The sequence below is a fragment of the Labeo rohita genome, chromosome 14 (assembly GCF_022985175.1).
Source record: "Labeo rohita strain BAU-BD-2019 chromosome 14, IGBB_LRoh.1.0, whole genome shotgun sequence".
Lineage (NCBI taxonomy): Eukaryota > Metazoa > Chordata > Actinopteri > Cypriniformes > Cyprinidae > Labeo > Labeo rohita.
In genome coordinates this window covers 26429587-26452583 of record NC_066882.1, presented here as the reverse complement: position 1 = coordinate 26452583, position 22997 = coordinate 26429587, and the positions used below count along the sequence as shown (strand labels likewise).

General features: G+C 33.6%; 2 protein-coding genes across 3 annotated transcripts in view; one reads left to right on the top strand and one right to left on the bottom strand.

Moving 5' to 3' along the window:
- si:dkey-201i24.3 (golgin subfamily A member 6-like protein 7) overlaps positions 1–22997 on the bottom strand; it is a 306654-nt gene that overhangs the window by 72523 nt on the left and 211134 nt on the right. The window lies entirely within an intron of this gene.
- ndst1a (N-deacetylase/N-sulfotransferase (heparan glucosaminyl) 1a) overlaps positions 1–22997 on the top strand; it is a 43897-nt gene that overhangs the window by 10647 nt on the left and 10253 nt on the right. The window contains exons 2-7 of the mRNA XM_051127687.1: positions 9838–10654; positions 14263–14391; positions 14628–14963; positions 16035–16122; positions 16907–17061; positions 20191–20376. Coding sequence (XP_050983644.1) covers positions 10136–10654; positions 14263–14391; positions 14628–14963; positions 16035–16122; positions 16907–17061; positions 20191–20376 — 1413 coding nt within the window. The 5' untranslated portion in view covers positions 9838–10135. The remainder of the gene's footprint in view (positions 1–9837; positions 10655–14262; positions 14392–14627; positions 14964–16034; positions 16123–16906; positions 17062–20190; positions 20377–22997) is intronic.

The following is a 22997-nucleotide window of genomic DNA, read 5'->3' as shown; positions in this document are numbered from 1 at the left end:
AGATAGACAGACATATACTGTATATAGAGATGGATGAATAAAAAGATGGATAGATGATAGATAGAATTAAAGATGATAGATAGATAGATACTGTATATAGCGATGGATACAGAGATAGATGGATAGATAGATAGATAGATGGATGGATAGATACTGTATATAGAGATGGATGGATACAGAGAGAGTTAAAGATGATAGATAGATAGATAGATAGATAGATACTGTATATAGAGATGGATGATACAAAGATAGATGGATAGATAGACAGACATATACTGTATATAGAGATGGATGAATAAAAAGATGGATAGATGATAGAATTAAAGATGATAGATAGATACTGTATATAGAGATGGATGGATACAAAGATAGATAGAGTTAAAGATGATAGATAGATAGATAGATAGATAGATACTGTATATAGAGATGGATGGATACAAAGATAGATGGATAGATAGACAGACATATACTGTATATAGAGATGGATGAATAAAAAGATGGATAGATGATAGATAGAATTAAAGATGATAGATAGATAGATATTGTATATAGCGATGGATACAGAGATAGATGGATAGATAGATAGATAGATGGATAGATACTATATATAGAGATGGATGGATACAGAGAAAGAGTTAAAGATGATAGATAGATGGATAGATGGATGGATGGATGGATGGATGGATATTGTTAGAGATGACAGATATAAATACTGTATATAGATACTTTAGATAGATAGATGTTCTCATGTTCTTTCCATAAAAGCATGTTTTGGTCTGCTAGCCTGCATAACCGTAGCAAGTACTAAGTACTGTGGTAAGAATCGAATTCTAGCATCATTGCCGGTGGCGTCACACCTGCACAGAGCAACTGAAGTGATTATTGACTTTTTGATTGCAATTGAAGTGTTGATTGCAATTGCTGAACAGCACTGAATGGGCCGCTTGCTCCCGCGTGTCATTGTGTTCAGCGCAAACCCACAAACCCCAGAGCTGCCAAAAGTGATAAATGAGCAGCCTGCTCTGCCCTTCAGGTCTCTATTGGCAATCTCAGGGGAATCTGGGCGGTTTGTTTCTCTAGCATATCCAATAACATAAACACGCGTGTGTGTTGGTTGGTTCGTGTGGGTTGATGGGGTTGAGTTAAGTGTGTGAGGTGTGTTGTACATGGCCTGAGGTGTTACTGTTAATTTTCTCATCATGGATCTGTCACTCATGATTGCGTTTCCCGCTGATGTCTGATGACCTCGTCCTCTTGTGCTGCTCTCTGGGGTTCTGCTTCAATCATTTACCCACTTCTGACTTCATAATAAAAGTCTTTTATGTTCTGAATCAGTCACAGTCAGAATGAGGTTATGAGGCAGAATATAGGCCACAGAAATGTTGGCGTGTTTGCAGAAGAAAAGATTGATCTGTTTCATATTTAATAGGAAGAGAGAGTGAAGAATTGAGATGTTGCAGGGTAAAAGGAATTGAAAACACATGTTAATGAAATTGACTGGTGTGGATCTGTGGGAAGATGTGGATCGTGTTTTAGAATCTGCTGAGAGGATGAGAAGAGAAGTTATCTGGAGATCTAGAACTTAGAATTTTTTACTTTTCATCAGGGACTTCTCATCAATAAATTATCGAAAGGTTTTTGAAACCTCCAAAGGTTGTAAAGATATTGTATAAGTTAATTAATTGACGACACAATGACCAGTATTTTATGAGTTGACCTGTATCTGTTGAACACAAAGTTCAAGCTTAAAGAAACCTGAGACATGTAGACAACAGGACATTCTGAGGAGACACACCAAGTTTAATAAAATTATGCCTTAAAGGAGAAGTCCACTTCCAGAACAAAAATTTACAAATAATTTACTCACCCCCTTGTCATCCAAGATGTTCATGTCTTTCTGTCTTCAGTTGTAAAGAAATTGTTTTTTGAGGAAAGCATTTCATGATTTTTCTCCATATAATGGACTCGATTGGTTCTCCCGATTTTGAACTTCCAAAATATAGTTTAAATGCATCTTCAGCAAAACAATCGGTCATTTTTTTTTAAAAAATAAAAATTTGTATACTTTAAGCACAAAAGCTGGTGTAGCACAGGCTCTGGGATGTGCGTTCATGATTCTATGAATTATTATTCATTTTGAACGGATCTTTAATGTGACTCAGGAAGAACGAGTCGTCTCGGGGAGTGATTCGTTCAAAATTCATTTGTCGTGCATGTGCAACATCTATTAGGTTCTGTACTGGAATTAGTTCACCTGTTTCGAGTCTTCAGGTTTTTCGAGTCGTTCGTTCATCTTATGGGGCTGTCACGTGATGAACGAACAACTCAAACCCGAAAACTTGTCAGATAAGAGGTGAGGTGAGCTAATCATAGACTAAAGACACAGGTAAACAATGAATTAATCTTTTCTGTTTCTTATAGCATTATAATGACACTCAAAGATCCGAGTCGGTAAAATGATCCGAACTTCCCATCACAACTACGAATCACGTTTAAGTTCATTGTCTGTGTACTCCGGCTCAAAAAAGTAGAGAATGGTGCAAAACTCCATCTTATTTTCGCCTACAACTTCAGGATCGTCCAACATCGTTGCACCTTTTTGTTTGTAAACAGCGTTTGACTTACTTGCACTTTCTTAGTCTTTGCACGTCCGCTTTGTAAACACTGGGTCTGTAGTATCGACGTGATTCAATAGTACTTAGCGTCGTGAACGCGCATCCCAGAGCCTGTGCTACACAAGCTTTTGTGCTTAAAAAGTATACAAATTTTTATTTTCCGAAAAATGACTGATCGTTTCGCTAGATAGGACCCTTCTTCCTCGGCTGGGATCGTTTAGAGCCCTTTGAAGCTGCATTTAAACTACATTTTGGAAGTTCAAAATCGGGGCACCAATGAAGTCCATTATATGGAGAAAAATCGTGACATGTTTTCCTCAAAAAACATAATTTCTTTACGACTGAAGACAGAAAGACATGAACATCTTGGATGACAAGGAGGTGAGTAAATTATTTGTGAATTGTTGTTTTGGAAGTGGACTTCTTGAAGGGGCGCTACAACTGATAAACCACTATAACTCTGCAACTGTATGATCCATAAAGTTGCATCTTCTTAGTTGGACATCCAAAGTTATGCTCTAAAATGACTGCTAAATAAAAATAAAAAAAACTTAGGGCATCAGCAGGCAATTTCAGTGGCTAATAACGGAAAATTTCAATCTCAATTATTTAAAAAAGTTTAGACCTTTTGGCTAAAGTTCTTGTTTATGGTAGTATTTTTTTTCTGAAGAAAGACAAATGTAAATGGTGAAGACAGACAAAATATTAGTGGTTGACCCATATGTGTTTTTCAGGGTCTTTGCCGATACCGATTATGACAAATCAAGTAGGCCGATAACCGATATTTTGAACCGACACAATTAAGAATAATGACAAAAACTTTCCTGAAATGCTTTTAAATGATTTTATCAGCAAATGGGTTTTGAAAATCGACTGATACTGATAACCATAAAAAAGCTCAATATCATTGCTGATAATCTTATAATCTAATAATCGGTCGAGTCATACAAATATTAGAGATTTAAAAGGTTAGTTCACCCAACAATGAAAATTCTGTCATAATTACTCATCCTGTTGTCATTACAAACCTGTAAGACCTTTGTTCATCTTCATGCATTGTGGAGCTCTTTAAAACACACACTGGCTAACACAGAAGAGAAGTTTTTTTCCTTTGCATACAAAAGTATTCCCGCAGTTTCATAACATTACAGCTGAACCACTGATGTCACATGGACTGTTTTAAAAGGATAGTTCACCCAAAAATGAAAACTGTCATTAATTACTCGCCTTCAAGTCATTCCAAACTTGTAAGACCTTTGTACATCTCCAAACACTAAATCAAGATTAGGGCTGAAACGATTAGTCAACATAATCAACAATTAAAAATTGTCAACAAATATTTTTCTTGTCAAGTAGCTGTTTGATCTCATATGACCTAATGTAAGAGCCTGCAATGTTTGACCAGTGTGGCACTGTAGAACAAGACTGTAATTCAGCCCTCCTGGATGTTATTCAAGAGAAGACGCACAGCACTTCAGAGCGAACACGGCCAAACTTGAGCAGTGTTTGGATGAATATGTAAATATATGCTGCGCGCTTTCTTCTCAGTAACGAAATAAAAACAACAAAAACTGACAGCTTTGAGAAAGCAGCAGTTAAGGGCTCATCTGATTTCAGCGACATGGATGTTTGCATGAGCTCTGCAGTTTGGAAAGTCTAGTGACGTCACGTTTATTTATATAGTACTTTATGCAATAGATAGCCTTATCAAGATCAAGCAGCTTTACCGTATTAAACACAAAAAGTGTCACTTTCAGCTAGAATATCAACTTGATTATGTTATAAAGCAGCTTTGTAGTATGGAGCTAGCTAATGATAAAGTCTTTTTATTAGTGGGGGAAAAGAATTACAGTTTTAATTTTCATTAAAGTGATACTTTGGTTTGCAGAGATCAAAGCAGTGTATTTGTATATATTAATTGTATAATAACATAATTTATAATGATAATAACATAATTCTAACTAATTGAATAAGCTTATTGACTAATTGCAAAAGTTGAATAATCAATCAAAGTCTACCGATCAATCACTGAAATAATCAATGATTAGTCGACTCATCGATCTAATAATCGTTAGATTAATCGATTATCAAAATAATTTGTTGCAGCCCTAATTAAGATATTTTTGATGAAATCTGAGAGCTTTCTGACCCTGCATAGACAGCAAGGGTCCTACTACTTTCCTTTCTGGGCCTTGAACTTGGTAGGACCCTTGCTGTTTATGCAGGGTCAAGAAAGCTCTCAGATTTCGTCAGAAATATCTTAATTTGTGTTCTGAAGACGAAGGAAGGTCTTAGAGGTTTGGAACGACATGAGGGTGAGTAATTAATAACAGAATTTTCTTTGTGTGAACTATCCCTTTAGCAATGTCTTTACTAACTTTCTAGGTCCTGGGCCTTTCTGTGTATGCAGGGTAAGAACACTCTTGGATTGCAAAAAAAAAATCTTAATTTGAAACTACTTATGATGAATGTCTTATGGGTTTGGAACTACATGAGGGTGATTAATTAATGACACAATTTTCATTTTTGGGTGAACTATCTCTTTAACAATACACATTAATGTTCAGCGTTATCCAAAGTCACCCACATTGTGTTTTCAGTTTGGAGCCACACTGAGATCCCCATATCTTTGGGGTTGGATCATATGGGGCCTTAAACATGTAGTTTTGTAAAGAACCACAATCTAAACGGATATTGGGATAGCTTTAATACTTGAGTTATAAGTACACACTTCAGAAAAAGAATATTTTTGGCACTTTGACCATGTGTGTCCTATGCAATTGCTTTGATAGAGGGGAAAAAAGATACATTTCTAGTTTCAACATTATTTGTTTATCAGACATTCCTATTTAAATACAATTAGTATCAGCTGCATGCAAAGTGCCCCACATTTAGTTTTTCCATCACTGAAAATGTGTGCAAATTAGGGCTGTCAAACAACTAAACGCGATTAATCGCATACAAAATAAAAGTTTGAGTTTGCCTAATATATGTGTGTGTGTATTGTGTGTAGTTATTATGTATATATAAATACAAACACATTCATGTATACATTTAAGAAATATTTACAATTATATGTAGTTATTATAATTTTTAAATAATTTATATTATCAATAAATAAAAATATTTTGTACATAACATATTTCTCTTAAATATATACATTAATTTGTGTGTATTTATATATACATAATAATTACACACAGTGCACACACATATATTAGGCAAACTCAAACTTTTATTTTGTATGCGATTAATCTCGATTAGTTGTTTGACAGCCTTAGTGCAAATTTAAGAGTTTACTCCTGGAGCCATATTGAGATCCCCATATCTCTGGAAGTGACCTATATAGGGCCCAAAAATTGACATAACTAAGAGACAAGTTTGTCAAGAACCAGTATCTAAAAGGATACTAAGATATCTTTAATATTTCTTGAGTTACTGACATGCAAACTTTGGGGAAAAAAAAAGTGTTTTTCCCATTCTTGAACTGTCACCGTTGGCATATACTACAACAAATATTGCTAAAGGAGCCTCATTGAAATCCACATATTTTTGGAACTGAACCATACGGGGCCTGAAAAATTAAGATGCTAAAAGAAATGTTTGTTGAGAACCAAAATCTAATGGGATAGTAAGATATCTTTAATATTTCTTGACATACAGGCATGCAAAATAGGGGGAAAACTGTGCTTTTTTTTTCCCATTTTTGAAATTTCGTCATTGGCAAAGTCAACTGATTTTATTAATAGACCAACTAATCTCTGTGTAGAAATAAAATGATGCTGGCATCTTTCTATACCACAAAGCTCTACTTTTGTCTCATCTGTCCACAGTACGTTCTCCCAGAAAGATTGTGGTTTTGTCACATAAGTTTTGGCAAACTCCAGGCTTGCTTTTTTATGCCTTTGTGTCAGCAGTGGGCCTCCTACCATAGCGTAAGTCATTTTCTCCATCCCTCTACAAAATAGTGGATTACTTAGTAAATATTCATCCATGGCTTTGAATATTTTGGATTTCTTCTTCATTTATGTATTGCTTTCAACACAAAAATAATTCAAAATCAATTTTAGCTGCGAACCTCTGGTTTAGTTGAAACGTAACGACCCATTCCAAGTTTGCAGTCTGACTTTTTGGTCTAAAATTACTTGAAGTTTTTATACAACTTACTTAAAGTTAAGACCAGTCTCAAAGGACAAGGTTATTGTTTAAACAGACTTATGCAACCAGCCCTTGGAGTTAAAGTAGAATTCCCACAATTCTAAACTTCTTATAATGAGAATTCCGCCATGAGTTCCTGAGTTTAAAAGGAGTTCTAGAATTTCTCCTCAGAATTCCAAGCCAATTGAGTCTTTATTCTGTCTCACCGTTTCCACAGCCTTCCTACAGGGTTTCCATGGAGAGCGGTTGGTTGCTACAGTGCGTGGTTTATTGGTGTCAGTGCGGGGCTTCTTGAGGATTCGCTGTGACCCCGAGGGTTCGGCTGGCCCCTTTCACAATGGGCTGACCCGTTCCAGAGTCCCAGCGCTGCTTTTGTTGCTACACTCATATATCAAACGCATTCTCCTGCCAACGGCTCCAACAATGCTTCTCCAGGGCCGTTTCTGTCCTCAAACACTCACACGCTTACATCAAAGACCCAGTGGGACGTTCTGTGATTTCGACACATGCAAGTGCTGTGAAATGAGAACAAACCCCCTCCTGAGTGTCACCAAACAACTTCTGTGCTCCTTCTTTATACTTCTTGTCTGTCTGTATGTGCAGTAGCGCTGACAAAATTCATAATTTATCTTTATAATTTACATTAAAAAGCTTATTTAATTTTTAAATATATAATTGTTGTGCACACAAACATGTCTGTAAGGAGTTACAGTGCTAAACCTGGAAAAACAATGATGCAAATTACTTGAAACATTACCTGAGATAATGCTAACTTAAATAAATAAATACATAAATAAATACTTTAGCTAGTTTTCAGGGCAAACTTTTCTAATTTTCTTTAAATTATTTTTAAGTGAGATTAATAAATAGAATGATGTTGATTCAACCAAATTTCTGAGGCTTCCCTGGCAAATTTTTATTTGATTTTAATATATTTGAAAACAAAAAAAAAATCTGAAGAAAAGAAAACACAAATAATGATAAAATCCAAAATATTAATTCTCATAATAATAATGTACTGTGAAATATTACAAGAGTAGTCTTTATTTTTTAAGTATTTTATTTAATGATAATAATGGTAGTTGTAATTTTTCTTAAGTAGTATTTTTTTTTACAGTGAAATTTTACAATTTTAATATTTCCTTTTAATATTTTATATAATAATAATAATGCTACTTTTTTTAAAAAATGAGTATATAGCAATATTACAATATTTAATATTGTATTTAATATTATTAATAATAATAATAATGTTAAGAATGTTTTCTTGAATGTATTTTTAAAATATATATATATATTTAATTTTTTTAATTTTTAAATGAATTTTATTTAATATTAACAATAATAATATTTTTTAGAAATTCTCATTTCTAACAGTGAAACATTACAATGGTAATATTTCTTTTTTTGTATTTTATTTAATATTTTTCTTAATATTTTTGCAGAGAAAAATTAAAAGTACTAAAGTAATTTCTTTTTAATATTACTTTATGTAATAATAATAATTTTGTAGATTTTTGTAGATGTCTGTATGCATAGTGACCCACATTTGGTTTTTGACCACTGAAAATGTGACCACAGCATTTGTTTTCATCGACTGCAGTTTTACCTTCTCTCTGAATTTGTGGATGAATCTGATGTGTATTTTTACACCGGCAAAGAATCAGGACGCAATTTCACGGCTCTGTTAAAGCACATCCCATCCAAAGACGCTGTGAAATCTATGCAAATTCAGTCCACATAGTTCCTGAAACCCTATAAGAGTAAACCCATTGGCCCACAGCGACCCGTTGGCGTCCAGAGCCGCTGCTTTCCTGCTGCTTGTGCCTAAAAACACCGCAGCTCTAATCTGACTTTGATATTCCTCTTCATACCCTGAGCGTTGTGTCTTCATCACATAAACACTGTGTGTGTGTTTCTCTCTCATGTACATACACACACCTTTTGATTTATTGTCTTGCAAGAAAAATGTGTAAGGAGACACACACACACACACACACACACACACACACACACACACACATCTGTTTATTCAGATATTATTTGTTTTTCATTTCCCTGGTCTGTCAGTTTATTGATAATCAATTTGTCATTATAAAACCAAAGGGTGTCATTAATATTTGACACGCTATAATATTGATAAATTATTCAGTTTAGTGTAATACATAGATATCTGACCACAGAATGATGCGATTGAGTGATCATAATTAAGTATTCCAGGGAAAAGTGTTCTAAATAAATATTAACTACAATGAATTTTATGCTTATTCAAATTTAGGCCTGCATGATTTGGGGGAAAATCAGATTGCAATTGCAAAATGTGTTTTAAATTTTGTAGTTTTAAAAATGATGTTGTTGTTGTTGTTGTTGTTGTTGTTGTTGTTGTGTCAAAATATTTAAATTATTATTATTATTATTATTATTATTATAAATACTAAACAAAATAAGAAATATTACTATTGTAATATTCACTGTAAAAATAAGTATTAATAATAATTGAGACAAATGGTAAAATACTATTATTTTCATGATTATGAAATAAAATAAAATTAAACAAAACAAAAAAAAAAACAATTCTGTTGTAATATTCACTGTAAAAACAAGTGTTGTTGTTAAACATGAAGCTTTTTACTATTATTTTGGTAATATTATTTTTCATTGTAAACTATTTTCACTGTAAAATTTACATTTAAGAAAAAATCTTAAATATTTAAGTAATTTTCTGTAAAAATAAAAATGTAAAAATATTAATAAGTATTATTATTATAATAATAATAATAATAATAATAATTATTATTATTATTATTATTATTATTATTAAATGTATTATTGTTGTTGTTATATTTATTAAAATCATTACATTTATAATTGTCATTATAATTAAAATACTAAACAAAATAAGAAATATTACTATTGTAAATAAAAATAAAAAATAAATAAAAAATAAAAATAATAATAATAATAATAATAATAATAATAATAACAAAATAAAATCTAAACTCAGTTTTGATTCATCCTTTTAAACCTTTTTTTCCCCTGACTATTCATTTTTCGTGTCTTTCAGGTGTGCAGGTGTCCACTGGGATACTGCAGTGATGATTATGTCAATCACAGCAGAGTCGTCCCCCACAGCAGTCCATGACCAATCAAAGGTGGGAAAGAGGGCGGAACCAGTTTGATGACTGACACACAAGACCTCCACTCAAATTCAGAGCCCCGGCCCCTCTCTTCAGCTCAGCGATGGTCACATAAAAGCACAGAGACATTTCTGTTGCACTCGTTTTGTATCCCAATCATGTAGATTGAACTTCATCCACCTGTTTTCCTTCCTTCAGCTGTTTTTTTTTGCATTTGTTTGTGTGATGCTCGGCGTGCTCCGCCTGCGCCGTCTCGTTCGCCAGGTGCCGCTACAGACCAGCTTCGTCTTCCTCTTCCTCCTGTGCGTTCTTAGCGTCTTCCTCTCTTCTTACTTCCTGTACGTTGTCAAACGAGAGCTGGAACCATCGCTCGCATCAGGACGCGCTGCCGATGACCTGTACGTGACCCCGTCTAGGCCCCTCCCCTTCCTGTCTGGAGCGGGCGGGACACTGTCATCCGATGGCTCTCGGACGGATCCGGTCGTGCTGGTGTTCGTGGAGAGTCCGTATTCGCAGCTCGGACAGGAGATCGTGGCCATCCTGGAGTCGGCGAGGTTCCGGTACCGGACGGAAATCTCTCCCGGAAAAGGAGACATGCCTACATTAACTGATGGACGGCGGGGCCGCTTTGTACTCATCGTGTATGAAAATATCCTGAAGTATGTGAACATGGACGCCTGGAATAGGGAGCTACTGGACAGATACTGTATCGAGTTTGGAGTGGGAATGATCGGCTTCTTTAAGGTGAGTGACTCTGTCACTGCTTTAGCTCAGAGTCTGAATGACCAACTTCCTACTGGAAAAAAGTACACTGCTATAAGCAGTGGGGTTTGTAATACTTGGAGAAAGCGATCTCGTAGTCTCATAGCTCCAATGAGTAGGGCTGTCACTTACGATTATTCTGGTAATCGAGTAATCGGTACACTGTAAAAAATAAAAAGCACAATTTGTTAAGTCAGCTTAAAATAATTTGTTACTCTGCTGCCTTAAAATTTTAAGTTCAGTCAACTCAAATAAGTTTGGTCAACTTGAAATGTCAAGTTGTACTAAGTAACAACTTACTAACAACTTAGATATTTGTGTTTGCTGAACTTAACAGATGGGTAAGTAAAGCAGCTGCCTTACAATTTTAAGTTGAATCAACTCAAATAGCTAAGTTGTCACTTAGTATAATTTAACATTTCAAGCTGAATAAAGTTTTTTTTTTTTTTTTTTTTGTTGACTGAACTTAAAATTTTAAGGGAGCAGGGTAACAAATTATTTTAAGTTGATTCAACAAATTGTTTTTTAGTGTAGTTTATTCTGACGATTAATCGATCAATTTTTTTTTTTTTTGTGGTAATAAAAATGGAGCTAAGCGAACAATAGACTCTAAAATGACTTAAAGGAGAAGTTCATCACAGAACAAAAATGTACAGATAATTTACTCACCCCCTTGTCATCCAAGATGTTTGTCTTTCTTTCTTCAGTCGTAAAGAAATTGTTTTTTGAGGAAAACATTTCGGGATTTCTTTCCATACAGTGGACTTCTATGGTGCCCCCGAGTTTGAACTTCAAAAATACAGTTTAAATGCAGCTTCAAAGGGCTCTAAACGATCCCAGCCGAGAAAGAAGGCTCTAATCTAGCAAAACAATCGGTTATTTTCTAAAAAAAAAATTACAATTTATATACTTCTTAACCTCAGATGCTCATCTTGTCTAGCTCTGCGTGAACTCTGTGTATTCCGGTTCTAGACAGTTAGGGTATATTGAAAAACTCCAATTTCAAAATCTTTTTTTGTAGAGGGCGTTTGATCTTCTTTGCACGTTCACTTCGTGAACACTGGGTCGGTACTTCTGCAGTGATGTAGGGAGATTTTGAAGTTGGAGGAGAAAATGAGATGGGAGTTTTTCAACATACCCTAACTCTGACCCGGATTACACAGAGTTCACGCAGAGCTAGACCAGATGAGCATTTGAGGTTAAAAAGTATATAAAGTGTAATTTTATTTATTTATTTATTTTTTAAAAAATTTTTCTCTAGATAAGACCCTTCTTCCTCAACTGGGATTGTTTAGAGCCATTTGAAGATGCATTTAAACTACATTTTGCAAGTTCAAACTCGTGAGCACCATTGAAGTCCACTATATGGAAAAAAACTGTTTTCCTCAAAAAAACATTTCTTTACGACTGAAGAAAGAAAGACAAACATCTTGGATGACAATGGAGTGAGTACATTATCTGTAAATTTTTGTTCTGCGAGTGAACTAGCAATGAGGCAATAATAATTAGTTCACGAAAGTATCAAAAGCAAGTAATCAAATGGCTTTATTGAACAAAACTGTTAAAATACATAATGTAATAAAACATAATATAATCATAATTTATGTACCGTACATTATATATTATAACAAATGCCTGCAGAGGGTGCCAACAGCCTAACGACTGTTTTTGCACTTTGCTGCACGATCTAATCCTTGTTGAATATTAAATCAAACAACATTTAATTAAAATGTCCACTTGATCTTTAATAATTGACCACTTCTTTATAACAGAAATGCTACGTCCACTCTCATTTTTTGAATATGTGGGCAACAAAATATGCAAACTCAGAGTGAGGCTTTAAACTTTTATTTTGAAGTTGTGATGAACAGTTAGCATATTTACAAAGAAAATGTTTCTCCTGTGCTGGTGTAGGTTTATAAATGATTTACCTTATAAATCTGATAGAATGGTGCACATTGTTCCCAGATGAACATCATAAGTGACTCACATCATTTGCAGAGATGGAGTTTGAGACGGACCATGCATGTAAATGATAACTGTTTGTGTGGAGCAGCATTTACTGTGTACAAAACCAGTCTGAGATGCATGTAAATGATAACTGTTTGCAGTGCATATGTTTATTTAACTGAATTTTATTATTCTTAATGCTTTATTTATTTATATAAATAAATAGTTATAAAATCCAGATCTGAGATCTTCCTCTCAGCAATCTTGTCCTGTCACTCCTGTCACTCTACATCCACAAGTATTTACTTTGGGTTCTTACTGGCCATTCACACAGAACATGTCTTTGCATCTAAAATGTCTCAAATGCAAGACGTGGTGCTCAGGAATGGTTTTAAAAAAAAAAAAAGATGTGCAGCGCAAAAATGCCTACTCCGTCATGTTGGCGACAAATACAAAAGTTGCCATGCCAACCCGCTACTGTAAACAAAAGCTTGCAACGCTTGCCCCGCCTCTGTGGTCTTCTGATTGGTCCACTGTTTTAGAACTGACAGTCCATGTAAAAAGTTTATCACAGCGTCTTAAACGCCACTCATGTGCGAGACACTGCAATAGCTCTGTATAGTACCGATTACACACACGCTAGTGTGTTTTTAATGGGAAAGTATTAACAGGATTAAAAAAATGAAATAACCGACATGGGAAAATTATGTCTGTAAAAGGTTTTGAATTTCGTTTTTGATTACTTTTTACTTTTTTTAATTAATCTTACACCCCTATGCACCACTTTTAGTATTTTGCCGGTTAATTGGGCAAAATGCAACCAAGGATTTTTTTCAGACAGCAGACAGGGCAAATATATATATATATATATATATATATATATATATATATATATATAAAAATCATCATGTATATTTGATGATTTATTTATTTTATTTTATATATATTTTTTTAACATTAGTTTATTTACTTATTTATTATATATCTAAGTGCAGGTTTATATTTGTTTCTTTGTTTTTATTTATTTAGTTATGTATTTATACAGTTTTATAAATGTTTATGTATTTATTTGTATTGTTATTAATATGTATTTATTTACATTTATAGTTAAATATCTTTTCATTTATAATTAATTTTTATTTTATGTATTTTTTTTAAATACATTTATTTATTTGCTTATTTTTTTATTAATTTATTTGCATATTTTTTATTATATAACACATATTATTCATATATATTTGTTTGTTAGATTATTTATGTTATTATTTACAGATTTACCTTTTTAAAAAATAAATAATTAAACAACCAGCATTCTGACACACATCTTTCTCCATTGATGGGCATTTACAAGTATATCTTTCCTTATTTTAAATATTTGTATTTTATAGAATTATTTATATTTGTTAAATTATGTCAGTGCATTTATATATTTTTATATTTACATATTATTTTATAATTTTGTTTTACACATATATATATATATATGTGTGTGTGTGTACATGCATACATACATGTAGTCTTGCTGTGCAGCTTTTAGGTTGGCGGTCTGAGACATCGAGTTTGTATCCAGCATCAGACTGTGTCTAGAGCGCAGCATGCATGTCAGATTTTGTGATGTCACTTCCTGTCTGTCCCGTCAGGCCAATGAGAACAGTCTACTGAGTGCACAGCTGAAAGGATTCCCTCTTTTCCTGCGATCCAACCTGGGCCTGAAGGACTGTACTGTCAACCCCAGATCTCCTCTACTGCACGTCACACGAGCGCGACAGGTGACCTGATGCTTCAAAAACTTTTTTTCTCTTTTCAAAAATGTTTTTTCTCTCTTCAAAATTTTATCTCTTGCCTTTTGGAGAGGAACAAAATTGGAGAGAGTAGCAGAATTCTTTAGAGGAAAAAGAAACGGAGAGAAATCAACACCTGGAGTTTTTTTTTCATGTTGTAGTTCAGGGCTTCTGTGGAAACTTCACGGCCAAATAAAGTGTGTCTCTTCATCTGTATGTCTCAGGTGTTTAGTGGTCCTCTCCCTGGGGACGATTGGACCGTCTTCCAGTCCAATCACTCCACCTACGAGCCGGTTCTGCTGGCTAAAACCCGTTCGGCCGAGAGCACTGGACTCATGCACACGTCCGTGGTTCAGGATCTCGGGCTTCATGACGGGATTCAGCGGGTTTTGTTCGGACACAACCTCTCCTTCTGGCTTCACAAGCTGGTGTTTGTGGACGCGCTGTCCTTCCTCACCGCTAAAAGACTGTCACTGTCCCTCGACCGCTTTATACTAGTGGACATCGATGATATATTTGTGGGAAAGGAAGGGACCCGGATGAAGGTGGCAGATGTGAAGGTGTGTTAAAGAGATACATTAATTGTTTCTGGCTTTTAGCCATTGTTATTTGAAGAAACTGAAAAGTAAAGTATGGAAAATAGAGCTAATGTGGTTGGGAAATCACAAGGTTTTTTTTTTTGCAACACAAAAAAGATGTCTGGGAAAGCACATCCGGATTATATTTCAACTCAAATTATGTTTTGTATAAAACATATTACGCCTATGTTAGGGCCATTTTGAACACACATCCCCTCCAGTTTGTCATTACTGTGATGCTTCCAGGTATTTTATACTGTTTATTACAGTAATTGGAGTCTAAAGAGAATCATCACTGAAAATTGTTAGTCATTTTCACTGTTTAATGTTTATGAAGGGTTATTTAATAAAACCCTTTAAATAATATTTTCTCAAAATCCTATTTCGAAATAATTTAACAACACATTTGCAGGAAAGCAAATGAAATATTTAATCATACATTTTACTTTAAAATAATAATCTAAATAATCAAATAAATATAATGTTATTTCCTTCTTTTATTTATTTGTTTTTGCGCCACAGTAATGAGAATCAGGGATGGATTTATCATGAAAATAATACCACAATACAAGAACAGTTCTTAGTAGTCCTAAAAATGCTTCATTTTCTTCATGCAGAATATAATTTCTTCACTAATATAGTGAAACAAACTGTGTTTTGGTCACTGCAGGAGTGAAGAGTTTAATAAAATAATTTTATTCACTTGTCACAAACATGGTGTTTGTAGTTGTGAGTGTGTTTATTGTGTGTAGATAAGTGTGATGAAGCTCAGAGCAAATACACACAGTCATCTGAGTCATGTAAACAAACTGATGATGATGAATGCAAACCACAGGAATAAATAAAGACTTCAGACTGAGAGATGAAATGATGGATTCTGCTGTGAGTGTGTGTTTGTGTGTGTTTGCTATAGTTGATCTTCAGAAATGAGAGAAATCTAATAAACTTTCCTTCACAGACACTTTCAGATGTCTTCATTTGGAACACACTTCATGTGTTTATAAATTACGTTTAAATGTGAATATTATGAATAATGTGTGTGTATCTTCACAGGCGTTGGTTGAAACTCAGAATGAGCTGCGCAGGTCGATTACAGATTTCACCTTTAACCTGGGCTTCTCAGGGAAATTTTTCCATGCAGGTGAGTGAAAACCACACTAAATCAGCTTCTGAGGAGTCTTGATTAGATGAATATATATTTCTGTTAATATGTTTAAAATTATATATATACACTGCTCCCAAAAGTATGGAAACGCCCTAGAAAAGTGGGGTTTTGGACAATATTGGCATGAATCTTTTTTTAATTTGTGATAATTTTGCACCAATAAGGGACAACACAAACTATAAAAACAGATTTTATTACATAAACAGTTTATACATAGAAAAAAACGTACATTTTTGATTAATCAAAATATCCACCATTAGCAGCTATTGCAGCTCTGCATAATCTGGGCCTAAATTCATTGTATTCTAAACTTAATTGGCAATCAATTGTTGAAGCTATTAAGGTGTGCTGACCCAAAAATCTTTTAAAAACCTGGGCCAAGTTTAAACCAGTAACCAGGCATCACAGCTGGCAAAGGGGCATGTCTGACTTTGACATGTATATATTGCCATTATTATGTAATCAAAATGAAAATTATTATTGCTGGTCTTCAGTATCAAGTTACTTTAATGTATTTGCACCAAAAAATGATAAGGATTTATGCTGATATTGTCCAAAACCACGCTTTGCCAGGGGTGTTTCCAAACTTCTGGAGGGCAGTGTATATATTTCAGTTTATTTATATATATATTATTTAAAATTATCACTTCATTTTATTTAAAATTCATATTTTTCAAAAATAATTATTTAAAAATGTAATTAAAAATTAAAAAAATTAAACTAATTTATTTTTATTTTTTTCTGTGAATAAATATGCCAGGTACTGATGAGGAGGATCAGGGTGATGATCTGCTGCTGTCGTATGTTGATGAGTTCTGGTGGTTTCCTCACATGTGGAGTCACATGCAGCCGCACCGCTTCCATAACCAGAGTGTGTTAGCAGAGCAGATGATGCTAAACCGACGCTTCGCTGAGGTTAGACACACACACACACACACACACACACACACACACACACACACACACAGACACATATATGTATGTACTCTCACCCACAGATACACTACCAGTCAATATATATGTATGTACTCTCACCCACAGATACACTACCAGTCAGAAGTTTTTGAACCATAAGATTTATAATGTTTTTTTAAAGGGGTGCTATTATGCTTTTTCATTTTTTGAACTTTAGTCAGTGTGTGGTGTGTATTTTTAGGCATAAAAAAGATCTACAAAATTACAAATCTCAAAGTCCACTCCAAAAAGAGATATTTCATTTTTTAAAAACCTTTTCAAGAACTACAACGAACGGCTCCTTTGGACTACAACGTTTGTTTTCTGCATACAATGCTGTCACAGCACAGTCCATTAGAATATCATTACAATTAAATCCTGCCTACGGAAATTAAAATTGTTGGAGGGAGGATAGGGATGAGGTGGGGGGATGAGAGTGGCCCCTTTAGAGCAGTAACGTGCGGCAGACGTGTGCAGTACAGGGGGTCGAAACACATGCCGAATCTGCGACTTACTCCGGTTGCACATCGGAGCTGTAACATGCCACAGACGTGTGCAGTGTGTGGTAAGAGATTCATTCATCATACAGTGTCGATAACTTCACTTATAACACGAGTGTTTTTTAAAATGCATAAACTAGAATAGGCTATGGGCTAATCAGTGACGTTCTTTGATAACGTTAGGCTGCTTTTAGCCTTATGCTGGAGCTGGTTTCGGGCAATGAAACTAAGTATGTAAATAATTAAATACATTAGCACGATAATATCATGTATCTGTGATCTTGTAGGCTGATGATAGGACCCTCTGTGCATCCTACGTGTATATGACTTCCTTCTTTCAGACGAATGCAGTCTGAGTTATATAAAAATTTATCCTGACACTCCAAGAGGGGGGTTAAAAAAAGGCCTCCTGTAGCGAATCGATGCGTTTTTGTAAGAAAAAATATCTATATTTAAAACATAAGAATCACCGTCTAAGCTGTTCGCCAATCACAACGCACTGGGACAGCTAACCAATCACAACACATTTAGTTTTTTCTGAAGGCGGGCCTTCATTAAAACTGGAACTAATCGAGCCTTATGTGCCAGGCTGGGAGAGATGTGTTGTAATAATGTAAATTATGTTAAAAATAATGCGTTTTTTGAACCACCAAGCATGAAAGCATGTTCTAATACACCCCCAAAACAAAATCAAGACTTTGTACAAGAGCATAATAGGACCCCTTTAAAGAAGTTTCTACTCACCAAGCCTGCAATTATTTGATCCAATGCATAGCAGTAATGCAAAAGCAGTAAAATTTTGAAATATTTTTACTATTTAAAATAACTGCTTTCTATTCGAATATATTTTAAAATGTAATTTATTCCTGAGGTTTTATCTTCATTACTCCAGTTACATGATCCTTCAGAAATCATTCTAATATTCTGATTTGCTGCTCAAAAAATGTGTACTATTATTATTATGTTAAAAACAGCTGAGTAGAATTTTTCAGGTTTCTTTGATAAATAAAAAGTTCAGAAGAACAGCATTTATCTATAATAGAATTCTTTTGTAACATTATAAATGTCTGTATCATCACTTTAATTTAAAGCATCCTTGCTAAATAAAAGTTTTACTTTCTATCATCCCACCCCTGGGAAAAAAAAAAAAAAATACTGACTCCAAGCTTTTGAATGCTAAAGTGCAGTAGTTCTCAAACTTTTTATAGTGGCGTACCCCCTGGGGCATTTAACATTCTTAGAGTAGAGTACCTCTACTTAGACCACAGTCACACCTTTTCCATTAAAGGGGTCATCGGATGCCCATTTTCCACAAGTTGATATGATTCTTCAGGGTCTTAATGAAAAGTCTCTAATATACTTTGGTTAAAAATTCTCAATGGTTTTGTAAAACAACACCCTTTTTACCTTGTCAAAATCAGCTCTGCAAAAATCATCTCATTCTAAGGGGTTGTTCCTTTAAATGCAGATGAGCTCTGCTCACCCCGCCCCTCTCTTCTCTCTGTGGAATGACGAGCCTGTTTACCTTAGCTGCATCAAACAGCATGAAAAAGTGAACTTTGCATCCGATGACCCTGCGGCTGTAGTTATGAATGGGTTATTAATCACTGACTCTACGAATCGTTAAAGCTGCAGATTCTTTCACTAACAGAACACCACTTTTGCTTGAGGACTTTTTGTGGAACACATAACATAAAATCAACATTTGCAATCGTTTGGATATTAAATCAACATTTGCAATCGTTTGGATATTCAGAAAATTGTTTTTCCTCGTATTTTAAACATGAAAACAATAACACAGGGCATGTTTCTGTATTGAAGAGAGTTTCCTAAATTGATCTCTATTTACAGTCTGTGTCAATATTTGTTCTTCATGCTATTAAGTGCTACAAATCTACTTTAAAGGTACAATGAACAGCAGCGCCATTTGCTAAAGTAGCATATACGCACGCTGCTTGTGTGGAATGCAGTCAGTTTTGACTGCAAAAGATGAGGTCATTTGATATCATTTGACCATTTACGCACTCAGATGTTCCTGTTTTATACTAAAAGCGGTATTTTGCTTGTCAGAAATACATTCTCCGTTTTAATGTTACTTTAAATTGGTATAGAATTGAATGAATGGCAAACTGCTATAGTGTATAATGTTACAAAATCATATTATTTTAGAAAAATGCTGATCTTTGGATCTTTCTATTCATCAAAGAATCCTAAAAAAATGTGCTCAACTGTTTTAATATATTGATAATAATAAAAAAATGTTTCTAGAACAGCAAATCAGCATATTAAAATGATTAAAATGATGCTGAAAATTCAGTTTTGATCACAGGAATAAATTAAATTTTAAAATATATTCAAATAGAAAGCAGTTATTTGAAATAATAAAAATATTTCACAGTATTACTGCTTTTGCTGTATTTTGGGTCAAATAAGTGCAGGCTTGGTGAGCAGAAGAGACTTCTTTAAAAAAACATGAAAAATCTTACTGATCAAAAACTTTTGACTGGTAGTGTATACATACACTCACTTATGTGCTCACACACACACACAGAGGTCTGGAGTGATGTTTCATCTGGTGTTTGTCTTGTAGGATCACTCCATCCCGACTCATCTGGGTTACGCTGTGGCTCCTCATCACTCCGGTGTGTATCCTGTCCACATCCAGCTGTATGAGGCCTGGAAGCGTGTTTGGGACATCAGAGTGACCAGCACTGAGGAGTATCCACACCTCAAACCCGCTCGATTCAGGCGTGGATTCATTCACCGCGGCATCAGAGTGAGTGTGTGTGTGTTTGGTTCATTAGGCCAGTCTGAAAGCTGCTGAAAGTTTTCTAGAGGAACCACACTAACATGTCCGATTGAGGGTCTGTGGTTCAGTTACATTCAAAGACGCCTTTTCACTGACAGTTGCATGAAGAGTCAGATTTTGTCCCCTAATGACAGTCTCATCTTTTCGGCCATGAAGCGCAACATCATTTACCCTCCATTTATTCACCACAATAGATCAAATGACCTGCAAAACATCAGAGGGAAAAATATGATGGGTTTTCCAGTGCTCATCAATGTCAATAATTATTTTGTAATTTGTAAAATAATTATGAAATTATTGTTTTGTCATTATTTTGTATTTAACAATTACTTTAGTAAGGATTTTATTAAATGTGATTACATACATTAAATAACTATTATACAAAACATGAGCTAATTATAAACCAATAAATTATTATAAATGAAATACATGAATTAATAACTGAATTAATAATATAAAATAACTTATAATTATTAAATAATGTAAAATAGTTATAAAATAATGTAACAAATTTGTATTTACATTTTTGTAATATTTCATAATTCTAAAATGTGTTATGAAATAATCATGACATTTATAATATATAGAAGAATTATGTGTCTAATATTCATTCATAAGTACTTTATAGTTATATATATATATATATAGAGATATAGATATAGATATATATATATAGATATATATATAGAGATATAGATATAGATATATATAGATATAGATATAGATATAGATATATATATATATATATATATATAGAGATATATAGATATATAGATATATATATATATAGATAGATAGATAGTTATCTGGTATTTCATAATGTTATTTCAGAATTGCTTTAAAATAATTATGAACTTATAAATAATTATAAATGAAATAACTGAATAATGTGATTTCTATAAAATAATAAATAAAAAAATTAACAATAAAAATAGTTAATGTAAAATAAAACCATTTTAAATAATTAGTTTTTCCATTGCTTATCAATGCAAATAGTTATTTTGTAATCATAAAATAATGTAACGAATTTATTTTTATTTAATAATTATAAAATGATATATTATAAAATAATCGGCAATTATAAAATATTAGAAATAATACATTTAATATTTGTAACTATAGTTATGGTTAGATAAGTAATTATGATATAATATTAAATATATATAGTTATTTTATATTTCATAGTATTTCATAATTAATATTATTTCATAATTGCTTTAAAATAATTCTGAACTAATACAGTAATTATAAAATATAAATTAACTTAAAATAAATATGGAAAATTATTAAAATATAAAATAATAATAATAATAATAATAATAATTAATTTAATTCATTAATAATAATAATTTAAATATTGATAACCAACCATTCTACAGAAATACTATTTAGTAAGTAACAACTTTTATTGGAATAATATGATCATTGTCACCTCACACTTATGGTTTTGATTCATGAAGAGTTTGGTTCCAAAACGCATCTCTATTCAAACACAGCGGTGTTTCCTTTATGAATGAATATGCGTTTTTAAACGGATCTAGTGAGTCAATGATTCAATTTCCCATTCATAATGACAGTCACTTGCTTTATTCCTGAATGAATCAGCCGTTCGAAGGAATCAAATGAATGATGTGATTCAGTAATTAAAAACGCCACCTACTGGCAGTTTTAGTTTAATTTTTTAAAGTATCTTCTTTTCAGTTTGATGCAAAATCGAATCCACGTCAGATGAGTGGGTTGGAGAAGTAACAAATTTATTCAGAAATTTAGCATATTAGGTAACAGAAATGAACAAAGTCAAAACTGAGAAATTACAATTAACCAATATGAAAATTCGAACCAATCATGTCAATAAGTTGCATAAAACCAAGCTATTTGAAGTCACTGTAATTAATCTGAAAAGAAAACAAAAGTTAATTTTGAGCCTCCAGAGGTCTACAAATCTGAAAATGTTAAGTCTAGAGAAGAGAGTCAAGGGCCAGCCCAAAAAGTGACAGAGAAAAAGGAGAAGCAGCCAAAGTTCTTCAGTTGCAGGTGCATTTATATACTCTGTATTCTCGAGGGGGTTTGAAGGTACCTAAAAATAAGTCTTGAATTTTATTAATACTGATTTAAAGTGGTCATCAGATGCAAACTTCACTTTTTCATGTTCTTTGAACATTAATGTGTGTTGGCAGTGTATGTACAAATTTACCCTAAAATGATAAAAATCCATGCAGTGGTTTTTAATTGATCTGTAAAAATAATATCCCCTTTTTCAAATCGAGCCGTTCTCAGATGCCTGTCGTTGTGGCATCACACAGACAGAGGCCGCTCCCACCATAGTTGATTGACATGAGCTCTTACCCCAGATCAGCTGTGACAGTCCAGTAACTTTCCTTGTTTCGATGCCGGAGCAGGGATTTAAGTTTGAGTGATTGAGGTGTTGTGTTGCTGGATGTAATACTGAACATAGTGGTCGTCATTTACTCCCGACATCTGAGCCGCTGAAGATGCAGTGGATTACGTTTGTTTGTGAAGGGAATGCGGCTCCCGATCTACATATATCTGTCTATGTTCGCGCGAATCATTCATGATCCAGCTTCACC